Below are 13,170 nucleotides of genomic sequence, written 5' to 3'. Positions count from 1 at the left end.
TTCTTCTTGGAAAAGTAAGAGTGTGTGAAACATGCAGGATATAATGGGAGTTGTGGTTTGTAGAGAACAGAGTCTCTGGAGTCATCTTACAAGTCAGTTTTATTGTGTGCCTATAACTAAAACCATCTGTGCGACTTGCTCTTAGAAATACTGTTTGGACAGCCCTAAATCAAATCCTGAATGGGCAAGGGCACAGAACACAGGTTTATACTGGTATCCTTCAGGTTAAACCCACTGATGTCCAGTCTTTTCTCCTTCTTGGCATAAAATGCATTAGTAAGAGGTAAGTTTGTGCTAGCTGTCCCTGTTTCACCAAGATTTATCTTCTGCAAACAGGCTCGTGTTTACAGAAACCAAAGTGAAAATAGCACATGAACAGCATAAAGTGGCTGCGGTCAGAAGAGTTGTGCATTTGCATAACCCTGCAGTATTTAAAGGAAGGGCTGGCTTACTTTGGTACAGTTTACTACAGGCTTTTCCTTGGGAGTCGGTCCTCTGCAGGCATCTCTCGAGAAGTGGCAGCAGAAGGCTCCAGTTCTAAATAGCATTGTTTTTGCACAGGAGTAGCAAACGAGTTTAACCGTCTCGTTACAGTTTTTGATAAATGGACATTGACATGGACTACGAAAGACCCAACGTTGAAACTATCAAGTGCGTGGTGGTTGGAGATAACGCGGTGGGAAAGACGCGTCTGATTTGCGCCAGAGCGTGCAACACAACCTTGACCCAGTACCAGCTGCTGGCCACCCACGTCCCCACCGTCTGGGCCATCGACCAGTACCGTGTCTGCCAAGAGGTGAGGGCTGCGGGTGTGCCAAACGCCCAGCACGTGCCGTGGGCTTGTGCTCTTATTTACTGGGGAGCCTGTCTTTGTCAGGATGCAGCAGTGTAAATTATGGGTATTTTATGAGTATTTTACGCATCTCCCCACGTCTTTCATTCCAATATATTTTTTATGTCAAACCAATTTTTTAGGAATATGCATATTCTGCCCGTATGATAAAACAGCGTTTTGCAGAGAACCTCATGTGGTAGCCTCCTGGTGTAGTATGCTCTGGACCTTCTTAGGGGACAAATTAGAAATGTACTTGTTTAATGGCGCTAAAAAGAATGTTATGTGTCTTTTGTTCTAGGTCCTTGAACGCTCAAGAGATGTTGTGGATGAAGTGAGTGTTTCTCTCAGGCTGTGGGATACGTTTGGGGACCACCACAAAGACAGGCGCTTTGCTTACGGAAGGTAAATTGATGGAAGTGAAATTTTAAGTAATCCTTCTAGTAAAATTTTAGGACTGAAAAAAATCGCAACTCTTAATTTTGAAAAGTAAGGACTTAAAACCAATCAAAGGTATTCATATTCCTGCCTACTGCAAAGAGGATTATCTGCTGCAAGGATTAAAAAGATATAAATATTTTAAAAGCAGCATAGTTTTACTACATTACATTTCCTTGAACAGCCTGTTAAGCTCTGTCAGCAACTGTTGGCCTATTTCAAATCTTAAAGAACATCCCACAAAATAAGATTGTAGTTTTACAAAACTGAACATCAGTGTTCCCTGCCTGTATAAGCTGTGTATAATATAATTGCCTAACAAGCAACTAGGAGGGAAGGATGTTGGGAAACATCACTCTTACTCAATGAAATATTTATTTTATTAAAACCTGTGATGTTGAAGGGGCAGCTAACCTCTTGAGAGCAGAGCCAGTTTCATGAAAAGTGAGGCTCTTTTGTGTTTTCTTAATTAAAGCTGAGGAGTGTAAAAGCTTTTCTTCTATAAATATCAGGTGTCTGCTAGTGAATCGACTCACCCTGGGCATTAAAAAAAAAATAAATTAAAATGAATGTAATCTAGATTTTTCCAGCATGTTTAATATAAGCTCAGCATAGTTTCCACAAGGAGTGAAGCCAGCAATAGTCTTTCTGTTTTGTTTGATGGTAATTAGATCTGGCCTTGTGGCAGTACAGAGCGCAGAACAGCTGAGTAACAGGCATTTGAATACACATATAATGAGAAAAAATTGCCTGTATTGGGTAAATACTGACCTGAAGATGGATTTTGGACAGGTATTTTCAGAAATTCCATTTGAGCAAGGTCTCAGTCCTCGCATGTGTTTTCACTTTCTTGAACTTTTTCAGATCCTTTCATATCTGCTTTGGTCATTGCAGGTGATCAAACTTTCAGAGATGGATTTTTGGTTTTTTGGCCAGCTTGGAACACCCTTTGTAGAGTGTCTGTCCCAGCTTTGGATTCCGTTTTGAAAAAATGTACTGTCTTACTGTTTCCTTTCTTTCTGTGCTACCTGGTGAATCCATTGACGTTGAAGGATAACTGTCTTTTCTGTTCTCTGCGACCACTGGAGAGAGTTCTCTTGGTTGAATACACCAGTTAAATTGTCACACTGTAAAAATTCCACATGGTGGTTTGTACAAACCCTGCTTTGCATACAGCACTACGTTAGTTGTGTTTTCACAGAGCAGCAACACATCTGTGCTACACAATCTGGACTGTTTGTAAATAAGCTTTATGAGTGAATGAAGTTCCTGACTGAGGTAGTATTGACCTTAATATTTAGTGGTACCTATGTGAATAGACAGTGTTTTACTTTGTGGAAGCATATTGAGCCTTCTTCTGTAAATATGGATGTAACAACAGTTCCACTAACTGTTCCTCTTTGATGTGTCCTCCTGATATTCTGCAACAGATACTGTGTCACTGAGAAGATTACTAGAGATTATGTGAACAAAATCAGGCATGTTCTGAATTCTGATCACACATTTACTGACAAAGACGGAAGAGGGGGGAAACAACATACTTAGATCCTAATCCTGCAGATGCCAAGGAGGACATGAGTAGCTTGAGATCTCATGGGTTTAAGCATATGAACACAGTAATTTATTTGTGATGTTAGCAGAACTGAACCTTGTGCAGTATCAGGTTTGATATACCCTGATTAAGTTAAAAAGACTGTTCTGGAAACCTGCTGTTCTGTTAGTGGTCTTTCTGCAAGTCTGTCAATGCAGAAAGTAACTGGAAAGTCTGAAGAAACTATTTTATGATAGAATTTCAGTTGTAAAATTTCCTACATGTAAGCATTGATTAGGTACTTCACTGTTTTGAAAGGTATTAATGTTTCATTTTAAACCAACTGTTTAGTATTTTATCTATTTTAGTATTGTTAAAAGAAATTTCCAGTATTGAAAATTCATATTTAAAGGAATTTATTTTAAATCACCTCTGAACTACAGTGTGCTCATAGCTGAGTCAAATCTTGCAGTACAGTGAAAGGCATATTTTATGCCAAACTGCTCAAGGCTACACCTACAAGTGCCCCATGTTTCTGATTGTCTGAAGGATCATATAAAAACAAAAGCCTTTAGTTCCCTTCAAAGTTTTTTATACATATGCCCCTTGGGCAGGTGAACACTCAGCCAAGGCCTTTAATTGTTCTGAACGTGGTGTAACAAGAACTAGCAGATCATCAATTCACCTGCTGCTCGTAGGAAAAGATTGTTCTATACAGTTTTACAAAGTGTTACATAAATAGATTATGCTATAAATGACAGGGTGAACAGTTAATAGGACTTGCAGCAAAGACAAATCCTTCTTAATTCTTTATTTTTCAGATAGACACATGAAAGGAGAATCACAAAAGGAATGTTTTCTACTATTTTTGAGTGACAGAAAGAGAGAAACATATCTGAATGCCACTGAGGATGGAATAGTTAATGTTTCTACTGCCATCCCTTGAAATGGGAGTATGGAGAGTGAGATCCAGCTTGCATTCTGCTGTGTGGTGTTTAGTTTAGTAATCACTGTCCTCCGGGAGCTTTGGGAAACAGTTCCTGACAGCTTCAGAGAGGGAGGGGCATGTGGCTGGAGGGGCTTCTGGAAATGCTTGCTGCAGTTCCATGGCATGACATGTATTTTTTCTTCTTTTCCCTTAAACTAGAACGTGTGCTTTAGTTTTGGAAGTATCCTGTTCAGTTCAGTTTAGGCACTCTGTGATGCCAAACAGTCATTTGTTGATACTGTCCCAGAGAGTCCCATTTGATGCAACATCACTCCAGACTCCAAAATGACCATGTCTTTGTTACAATTAGCATATTGATTTCTAGTTCCTAGTTAGCTCTTTGTTTAGTAACAATCTAGTCTCAGTGCTATTGTATTCTCTAAGCCTGCAAATAAGGTGGGAACTTCATATCAAGCTCAAGTTGTTAATAAGTACCATTTTCTCTGGGAGGCACAAAATTGCATGTGTAAAGACATGAAAACATCTTAATTCACATTTCAACATGTCAGGATTCGCTGTCTTCTATCTTCCTGTCCAATTTACTTTTGAATGAGAGTGTCAGCATATCATCTTATTCAAACTAACTCCACACAAAATGGGAAAAAAGACTGGCTTGCACTTTTTTCCTTTCACATTATCTTCTTTTTTTTTCAGGTAAATATATTTGACTACAACTTGATTAATATCCTATGTATCCTGATTTTTAGATGTGCAGCTCTAGTATGTGTAAACATGAGCACAAATCTGCAGAGAGTTAATTCAATTCCAATCAAATATTTATTCTAAATACCATGGATGTGGTTTGTCAGCTGATTCAGCCAAGATGATTTATTTACTTGCAACTTAAATATGAGCTGTAGACCAAACAAAGTCTGTTCATACAGCATGGACTGAAAACAGCTTTTTCCTTGTGACTTACAAATGTGAATGAGCCTTGCTGTGAGACTGCTGACAGAACCTCTTTAAATATGTTTAGAGTATTTCTTTCCTCTGTTGTGAATGGATTTCATAAGCCTTGTGGGCATTGTATATACACAATGGAATACATGCATTCCTCTTTTTCTGTGTGATTACAATTCCCTTTAACTGGTTACTTCAATGTAATTGAATCCACAGAAATACACCTTCTGAATGCTGCTGAAAAGGGTCCATGAGAACAGAGGTTTATCACTGATATTTGAAGACTTCTGCTGATCTCTTTAGGGTTGTTTAGTTTTCTGTTTCTTTTTCTTAGGGGACGGTGATGATGATATTTCTATAAAAACAAAACCCAGATAGCCTTGATGTAAAATGGTATTTGCATTCTGCAAATTCAGTGAGATTAGGGCAAGGTGGATATCTTCACAGAGTTACTCTGTTTGCTTTTGGTTAGATCAGTGCCCTCTGCCACTCACTGCCTGTGTCTAGGCTGAGAATGGGCCAGCAACTCCCTTCCCTTTCTTCAGAGAAGGTCTAAGGTTTCAGAAGTGGTTTGAATGTGCTAGTTCTTCACTTTCTACATACCTTACAAACCATTTACTTGCTTGGGTTGGAGGGGACCATTGGAGATGCCTCTTCACAGCAGTAGCACTTGATAGACACAAGGCAGACTTTTTCTGTGTTAGCAAAGAGTCAGCTGATGGGGAATCCAGTTGTTTCCATATGTCTGTCATCTTGGCTGCTTCCTCTTGCTATGTTTTGCTGACACAAAAAGAGATGTGCAGTATCTCCAAGCCATTTTCAAATACCAAAATTTGTGAGCCTCCTCATCTCCTTTAGAGTGGTTTATAACTTGTTCAGGTTCTACATCAGGCAGTCCTGAAGAACTCCTGGGGAAAAAAAAAAAAGTTATGATATTTTTTCTCTTTTGGGTTTGACTCAGATTAGCTCCAAGAAAGACTATAAGAGAGAGGTTCATAAAGAGCTTTTTCAAGCAATTTTATTCTGATCTGGTGTGTGTATGCTCATGGTTTTAATTCTTTCACTGTCTACATTAACATTTGAGGCTTTTTCACTCGGTGGATGGGAAAGTATGTGCTTTATATACTTAAAGTAATGAAATTAATGCAGAAGTACTACTTTTCTTCTCTGCATCCTACTGTGGTTCTATGTGAGTAGAAAGATGTTGCTATGGAATTGCTGTTCAGAATACTTCATTCTTTGAAAAAGTATGTGCCAAATGACTGGTGGTGGGGTCTGAGGCTCAATTTGGTGTGTATGTAATCATATAGATAGATGTATGTAATCGTATAATCTATAATAGAGAAGACACCTGTAATGCTTTAAGCCTTCCTTGAATGGAGTGAAATAGTATGATCAAATGTTATATAATTTTCCATTTTTCCTTGCTCTTCTAAGTCAATGGCAGAGTGGAAAGAGAGCATTTGGGCTGTATCCTAAAAGACTGCAAGGAAACATCAAAATCTTTTGGAAATGCTAAACCTCAGAAGTGACTTTCCATCAAAATCTTGATCTTAGTGTATTATTTCTTTGTCGACAGGTGCTAGGTGAATTTCTTGAGCTATTTTCTACCTTGAGTGTCTTAGGACATCAGTCTGGATTTCCTCAAACATATGTCAGAATTTGGAGACCACTCTGCACAACCAGCTATTACTGTTTTAAACCGAGTTCTTGTTGATAATTTTGTGATATCAACTTGCGAGTTAAAATTTCTTTACTACTTTTTTTTTTTTTTTAAATTAAAAAGAGGCTAGTTTTGGTGATAACCCAAAGAAAACAAATATGGGAGTCCATATTTTCTCCTCAGAGAACGAGATTCATCTAGTGTCTGTTAATGTTCAGTTTTCATGTCTTCTTGACTGCAGAAGTCACTTTCATGCCAAATGCACAGCAAACCTTATAATTCTTTCATCTTCTCTGGATTTTTTACCTCCCACTTTGTCTTGTCCTTGGCTTCCTATCTGTGTTCTTCATCAGTACTTAGAAGGAATCATCCTTTTACTGAATTTTGGGACATAGCTTTCAGTCTTCTGTTTTCTTTTTTGTTTGGTGTGTGTTTTTTTTTTCCTTTCAATTTTCTTTTTTTTTTTTGCTTTTCCATCCTTACATCCCTTTCCTATCTTGAAATACTTTTTTTCTTCTAAAGATGTCACTTCAAATGATGGTTTAATCATATTTCTTCTTCTTTTGAACTCGATATGTTTCTCTGATTGATCCTTTTTCCTGGTTTTATTTTAGAGGATGGGACAAGGAGTAAAGAAAGGGTTAACTCTTTTAGTTTATTCTTCTGCAGTGTCTTTGTGGAAAGTTAGTTGGTTCTCTGTAAGGAAATAGCATGTAGCTTTCATCTGTACCTTGCCTCCTTAAAATAGCAGAAAATAAACTTGAGAAGCCCTCCTTTCTCTATGTTTCTGGTTTCTCCATCGTTTTGTGAATTTATTTCTTACTATTTTATTTTCTGACTGCTGTCTGGAGGCAGCAGTCAGTTGACATGTCTTACAAAAGCATTTTTAGCTAGTTCTTATGAGTCCCTTTGTATGATACTGTGAGTTTTGGTGTTTGCTCTGGGTTGATCAGCTGTATCCCAGCTAGCCCTGTACCACCTCTTGCTCTACAATTTTCTTTCATCATTCTCTACTGATTTGGTGTTCAGGCTTTGTGTCTGACTTTTATAAAACCTGGCTTTGCATGTGATACACAGAATATTTCAGTATTTCAGCCTCAATTAGCTATCTCCAGAATTCTCTTTATCCTAGAGTTTTTGTTCCTGCCTTAGAAATGCAGTAGTTGAGATCTCTGCTCCAGGGAAGGGAGAAGGGCCTGTACTACTGGTATGTTACACTGGATGTGTACTACAAATGTATCTGAGTCCAAAGAGAGTTTTAATGATTCTGCTGGCAAAAGTTAGCCCAAAATCATGCTAGGGTACCTTGCAGGCAGCCTGTTTCAACTGCAAAGTCCTATTTAGCACTGAGATGGAATTTTTCCTGTGTAAATGTTCCACTGGAATTGTGGGTGAATTTACTTCTTATAAGCAGCAATAAAACAAACCAAATTCCAGGACTGTGTAAGTGATCTTTTAATTCAGAAATAAAATGTTTCCTCTTGTTCCACGTGACTTTGCCATTTTTTAGCACTGTTGCTGATCAGGCTTTTGTACAATAAGAGTAGCTCTTACACATTTCTGCAATGGAAAATTAGATATTTTATTCATTGTTTGTGATATCAAAACATTTTTTTGTCACTCTCTGTAAATGCACCACTGTTTTCCCATGAGTACATCAAAGGAAACAGATTTAAAGTGCTGAACTTTTAAGAATGCTGTAGTGTTTGTAAGGAATGTATGGGGAGAACTCCACTTTTGAAGCACAGTCTTGAAATACCAAATTTTCTTAAAAGGTAGCTTTATCATCCTTTTGTTACTGTTGTTTCCTACTAAAAATTACGTTGAAGAAAGTTTAGAAATACATCTGCATGCAACTCACCACAAAATCTGAATATATTTCAGGGCATTTTGACAGTTTCGCACATTACACCAGTACTTAAGAAGCTTCACTGCAGTCGGTAAAGTATAGAACTAATTGATTCTCCTGCTCATATCCAGGGCACTGCATGGTCTTGCCCTGCCTTACCTGGATATCTTCAGTTCTTCACATGCCAGGCACCCCCTGCATTTTAGTTTTCCCAGCCTCTCATCTGTTTTTGAGTGTGTACACATCAGTTTTGTGTCTCTGGGCCATTTTGTTATGCTCGCCAGTACCTTAATGAATTTCTCCTCATTTCATGTGATGGCTGCAACTGCATTTACTAAAAAATGAGTCCACTAAAAACATTATCAGCCTTGCTTATCTGCACTTTTTTTTTTTTTCAGCTCAGTGAGATGTGTGCATGAAAAACATTGTGTAACTGAGTGAATCTCTCTCTTCAAAATGCTAAATGGCCTGACATGGAGATGTAGCAGGGGCTTGTTTAACCACAAATGAGATTGTCAATTTAATTCTTAGATGATGGCCTTTTACTGCTTCAGCCTACTCTGTTTGGGAACTTGGGAGCTGGTATTTGCATTAAGGCTGCTGCCCTACGTAATGTGTCCTTTCAGGTGGCTGGAGTACTGTGCAGGTGGACACTAGAGATAGCTCTTGTCAAATTCTGGTTTCAAGTGGGATAAGTTCAGTAGTGATTCAAGTCTCTGAGGGATCTTGTAAAAATTAGGGGAAGTGTGTAGGGGCAAAAAATTGAAGGCAGGAGTAAAAGCAAATTTTTTTTAATTGATAAATATCTAAGGATTGGCTGTTCTGGCAAAGTCAGGAGCATCTAACTATTTGGATGAACCTCTGCCAAATTGTTTACTCTGTGAAATTCTAACAGACTTCCTTACTTCAACCTCGCCTCTCATAGAAAGCTGATAAGAATAGGGAAAATGAAGATTATAATAGGATAAATATACAGTTGTTTGGTTGGCTTGTTGGTTTTGTTTTTTTTTTTTTACCCTCCCCCCAAGTCAATTTTTAAAGTTTGATTTGATTAATTATGTGCAACAGACATTAATTATTAGATTAATTATGTGCACATAAAATATAATTTGTCTATCTTTAAACTGATTCTGTCAGATTAACTCTTGGGTCTTGTTGAAGCCTCTAAAACAAAATACATACTTGTACTCTAGAAAGATGAGAAGATAGCATGGTAATACATCTCAGTCCTCCTCCTTTTCCTGTTTCCTGCTCCCTGCTTTGGTTTCCAGATCAGAGACATCTCCTCTTCGCATTCTGTATTCTTCACAGCTTTATTTCTTCCCCTTTCCAAATCCAACAGCATTATTCCATGACCGTTTGGCAAATTAGACTCCTTAGACATGACCAGCAATTCTTTCATGCAGCAGTTTTTACCAGTGACTTGTAAATTATAAACAAGAGAGGACAACTTCCTCTCTTGTTTAGTAGTGTGTACATTTTAGAAGGCAGCCTGTTTCTTTAAAGAGACATAAACCCATGTTAGTGTATCTGCAACCAGCACTACTTTCTAACTTTCAGACTGTGAAACATTAAACTTAAACACACTTGCCATATGAGATATTATTTAATATTGCATTTTCCCTGAAGTTCTGTCTAAAATAAGGGTATAAGTGAAAATGGAAAATGTGTAGCAGTCTCTTGTTGAGAAATGGATTAGCAGTGTGTTGTGTAGGTACATCTGCAGCTCAGCTCATCACAGCAGATCTGGAACACACATAGCATGTAAGGAGGTGAATCTTTCAAAATCTCACTCTTGAACCAATGGAGTGTTCTGTTACAGAAAACAGTTCTAGTTAGGAAACAACATCTCTGCTGCTTCTAACAGCTCCATCATGAAGGTTTATTACATAGCTAATATACTACTTTTTCTCCCCCACCTTACCAAGTTTCTCATTGTAATGACTGCAGAGTAACTTCCAGATGGTTATAGTGGTTACCTGTAGCTTGACTACTGGAGAAGCCTGAGGTTGATAAAATTGTCTTGTCTTTGCCAGTGCTATACTGCTTGCTTTTCAGCAGTGACTTGGGCTGCTCTCTGTATCTCTGATACAGTTCATAAGTCATACCCCAGGAGCTCACAGGGTGGCAGCACACTATGTGCTTGATTCTTGCCAGAAATTTGGGTTGTCTAGAGGGTTTCTTTTCTTCCTCTGAAGTCTAAAAAGGGGCAGTTGCTTCCATCAGAAGCTGTTCTTATCCAAGTTTGGGAAAATCTCACTGAATGCAATGAGGTGATACCCATGTTAGGTAGATTGGTTGCTTCTTGAAACGATGGTAAGGTTCTTTGCCCACAGGAGCCTCCATAGCTATGTTTAGACCAAGCAGGGCTAACTTCAGATGTATATGTTTTATATTAAGAATTACTCCAAGGGAAGCATTTGAAGTGCTCTTACTTCAATGTGAGACTCTAATGCAGGAGCCTGGTCAGCCAGGAAGTGACAAACATTTAAGTGGTGAGAATCTGTTCCCCTTTTCCCCCTGCTAAGTCCCACATGCCAATCTGGAGCCTCAGGGAGTAGAAAGAAACCTGTTTTCTTACTGGTGATGCAGAGTGGTCACACACTAGAGCAAGTCACACAGAAGCTAGGAGTTTTAGTGATGCTTAAGAATGTTCAGTTCTTTCAAATAATAAGGGTAGGTGATTCACAATTTCTTCTGGTAAACCTATGGAAGGCAGAATGTGAGAATAAATCAGTTGTGCATTTCCAACACGTACCACTGAGTCTACAAGAGAATGTGTTGGATATCCAAGCCACTGTTTCTCTTTGCTGAGTTATTTGTGATACTTATCTTTGTTTCTTGTGATAGGTCAGCATCAAACATCAGTATGTGCAGTAAGTGTAATCATTTACTTCTGTTGTATTTAACAATGGTGGATGCTCACAGTGCCTTATCTCTTGCTCATCTCAATTGGATAGTGCTCTAGGAGGAACTTGTTGGAGAAGTTCTAAAGCACTCTTTGGTATTCTAGTCTGTAGAAATGTTTCTTGAGTCATTCCTGTGTTTTACTGGGAAATGGTTATGAAATTTATTTTTAGAAAAAAAGAAGCTTGTATTTGTGAATATATTGCTGCTGACAGAAAGAAGAAAGCAGAAATAAACCTGATTCATCCTTTCTTGTTCTCCAAGTAGCTAAACCACACAGAAATGGCAATGAATTAGATGTTTGGGTTTTTTTAATCCTATCATTTTCCTTGAGAATATTAAAATGACATTGTTAAATTTTTTATGTTTGGGAAATATTAATGCATTATTTTAACCTGACAGGTTCTGGCTTTTATGAAGAAATGTCAAAGTAGATTTTATACTGAGGCGTTAGCAAATTGTAAATGTGCCTTTGACATTAAAAGGAATTGTAGGTATTTTAATTGAAGCTTCCAAAGGGCAGTTTTCCCCAAATGTTCACAGTCCAACGTAGACAGTTAATCTTCCTTATATATCCCTGTCTCCAGTTTGTACTAATAGTGACTTACGACTTGAATGAAAACTTAATTTAATGTGATAAGGTGGATGTATTTTGTGAGCTAGGAGACCCAGCTGTGGTGCTGGTTCAGTGTGTGAACTCTCTCACTACCCAGTGATTTCCCATCTGTCCTGCTTATGGCACAGGGCCATTTATTTGTCCCTGTTCAATAGAGAACTCTTAGAATATTCATTTTATGGGGAAGAGAAGGTTTTAGCACAGGACAAATAATAGGCAAATTTTTTTTTACCTCTTAATTCTATTTTTCACTTTATTCAGAAGGCAGTAAGTAGTAAGAAATGTCCTGTTAGTGCAGTGCTGTATGTGTTGTGAATTGGCAAGGGCAGTAACACTTGCAGGGCTGTGCTGGGACCAGTCTGCTGGATAATCTGGACCTGGCCTGTCCAGTCCAAAGAAACAGATCACCACTAGTGCTTCTCAGGAGCCCAGCTCTGCTGCCAGCCCCGTACTGGTCAGCAGCAGCACCGTGCAGGAGCTGTCATCATCTTCTGCCTGTGAACTCCAGGTGGAGCTCTGTTTCCTTTTGGTTTTCTGGGAGACGTGATGTGTGTCTTGTGGTCTGTAGTCAGGAGGGTTAGACACTCGTGACTGCAATTACTTGGCTTAGGTATTAATTTCTGAAGGACGCAAGACAGTCTGTCTCCCTAAGATGCTTAGTTATAGTTAGATTCAGCCAGACAGCCAAGTAGTCCTGACAGGCTTGAATTTAACAACAACTGATCAGATTGCAATATGTGTAACACAATTTTTAATTTTTTTTTAAGTCTTATCTCTACATTGATGTCTCCTTTCTTGGAATTAAGCAAATATCTGCTGGGGCCTAGGTTTTACTCTTACGTGACCTTGAGTAGGGCAAGTTTGAATTTAAAGGGTGTTTCCTTCAGTTATATACAAAACCAGTGTCTTAGCAGCTTACTGCTTCAGTATTTAGTAGATCATTTTCCTGTTTGAAAAGACCTTGTATCTGGATATGATGGATGCGTTTCCATTTACGTAAGATACAAACTCAGAACAAGAGCATTTCTCTGGCATTAAATTTATGCTCACAGCAGTACCTGTATTGTGTGCAGCTATCTTTAGAAATGGTCTTGCTTGTCTGTATCTGTGCCCTCAGTGAAATGTAGCAAGCAGCAGTACTGAGGAGGTATTTCATTATTTAAAAGGTGAATGTTAAGATTCACTGCTGCTGCTCTATACAGTACACAAACTGCAGACACAACACATTTGTGCTAAATAGAAGAATAACAGAAGTGAGGTAGGCATGGTGCTGCTGAGCTTATCTTGCTGACACTTCTACAGCAATAAGTTGCCTCCTCAAAATATACCTTCTCCTCAATTTTTCTTGAGAGTTTCAATTAAACTTTTCTTTTTTTTTTTCCCCCAATGAGAAACCCAAGAGCTTAAGAATTGCTTTGCAACAGACCATCCCAGTTTATAAATAAT

At 38.4% G+C, this 13,170-nt stretch overlaps 1 protein-coding gene across 1 annotated transcript in view; it reads left to right on the top strand.

Moving 5' to 3' along the window:
• Positions 1–604: 604 nt before the first annotated feature.
• RHOBTB1 (Rho-related BTB domain containing 1) overlaps positions 605–13,170 on the top strand; it is a gene marked incomplete at its 3' end in the record, with an annotated part of 16,840 nt that continues 4,274 nt past the window's right edge. Inside the window, exons 1-2 of the mRNA XM_008941280.1 lie at positions 605–796; positions 1,134–1,237. Of these exons, the coding sequence (XP_008939528.1) occupies positions 605–796; positions 1,134–1,237 (296 nt within the window). The remainder of the gene's footprint in view (positions 797–1,133; positions 1,238–13,170) is intronic.

The sequence above is a fragment of the Merops nubicus genome, unplaced genomic scaffold (assembly GCF_000691845.1).
Source record: "Merops nubicus isolate BGI_N331 unplaced genomic scaffold, ASM69184v1 scaffold11585, whole genome shotgun sequence".
Classification (NCBI taxonomy): domain Eukaryota; kingdom Metazoa; phylum Chordata; class Aves; order Coraciiformes; family Meropidae; genus Merops; species Merops nubicus.
Note: the sequence above shows the minus strand (reverse complement) of the source record. Positions and strands in the feature narration are given on the sequence as shown.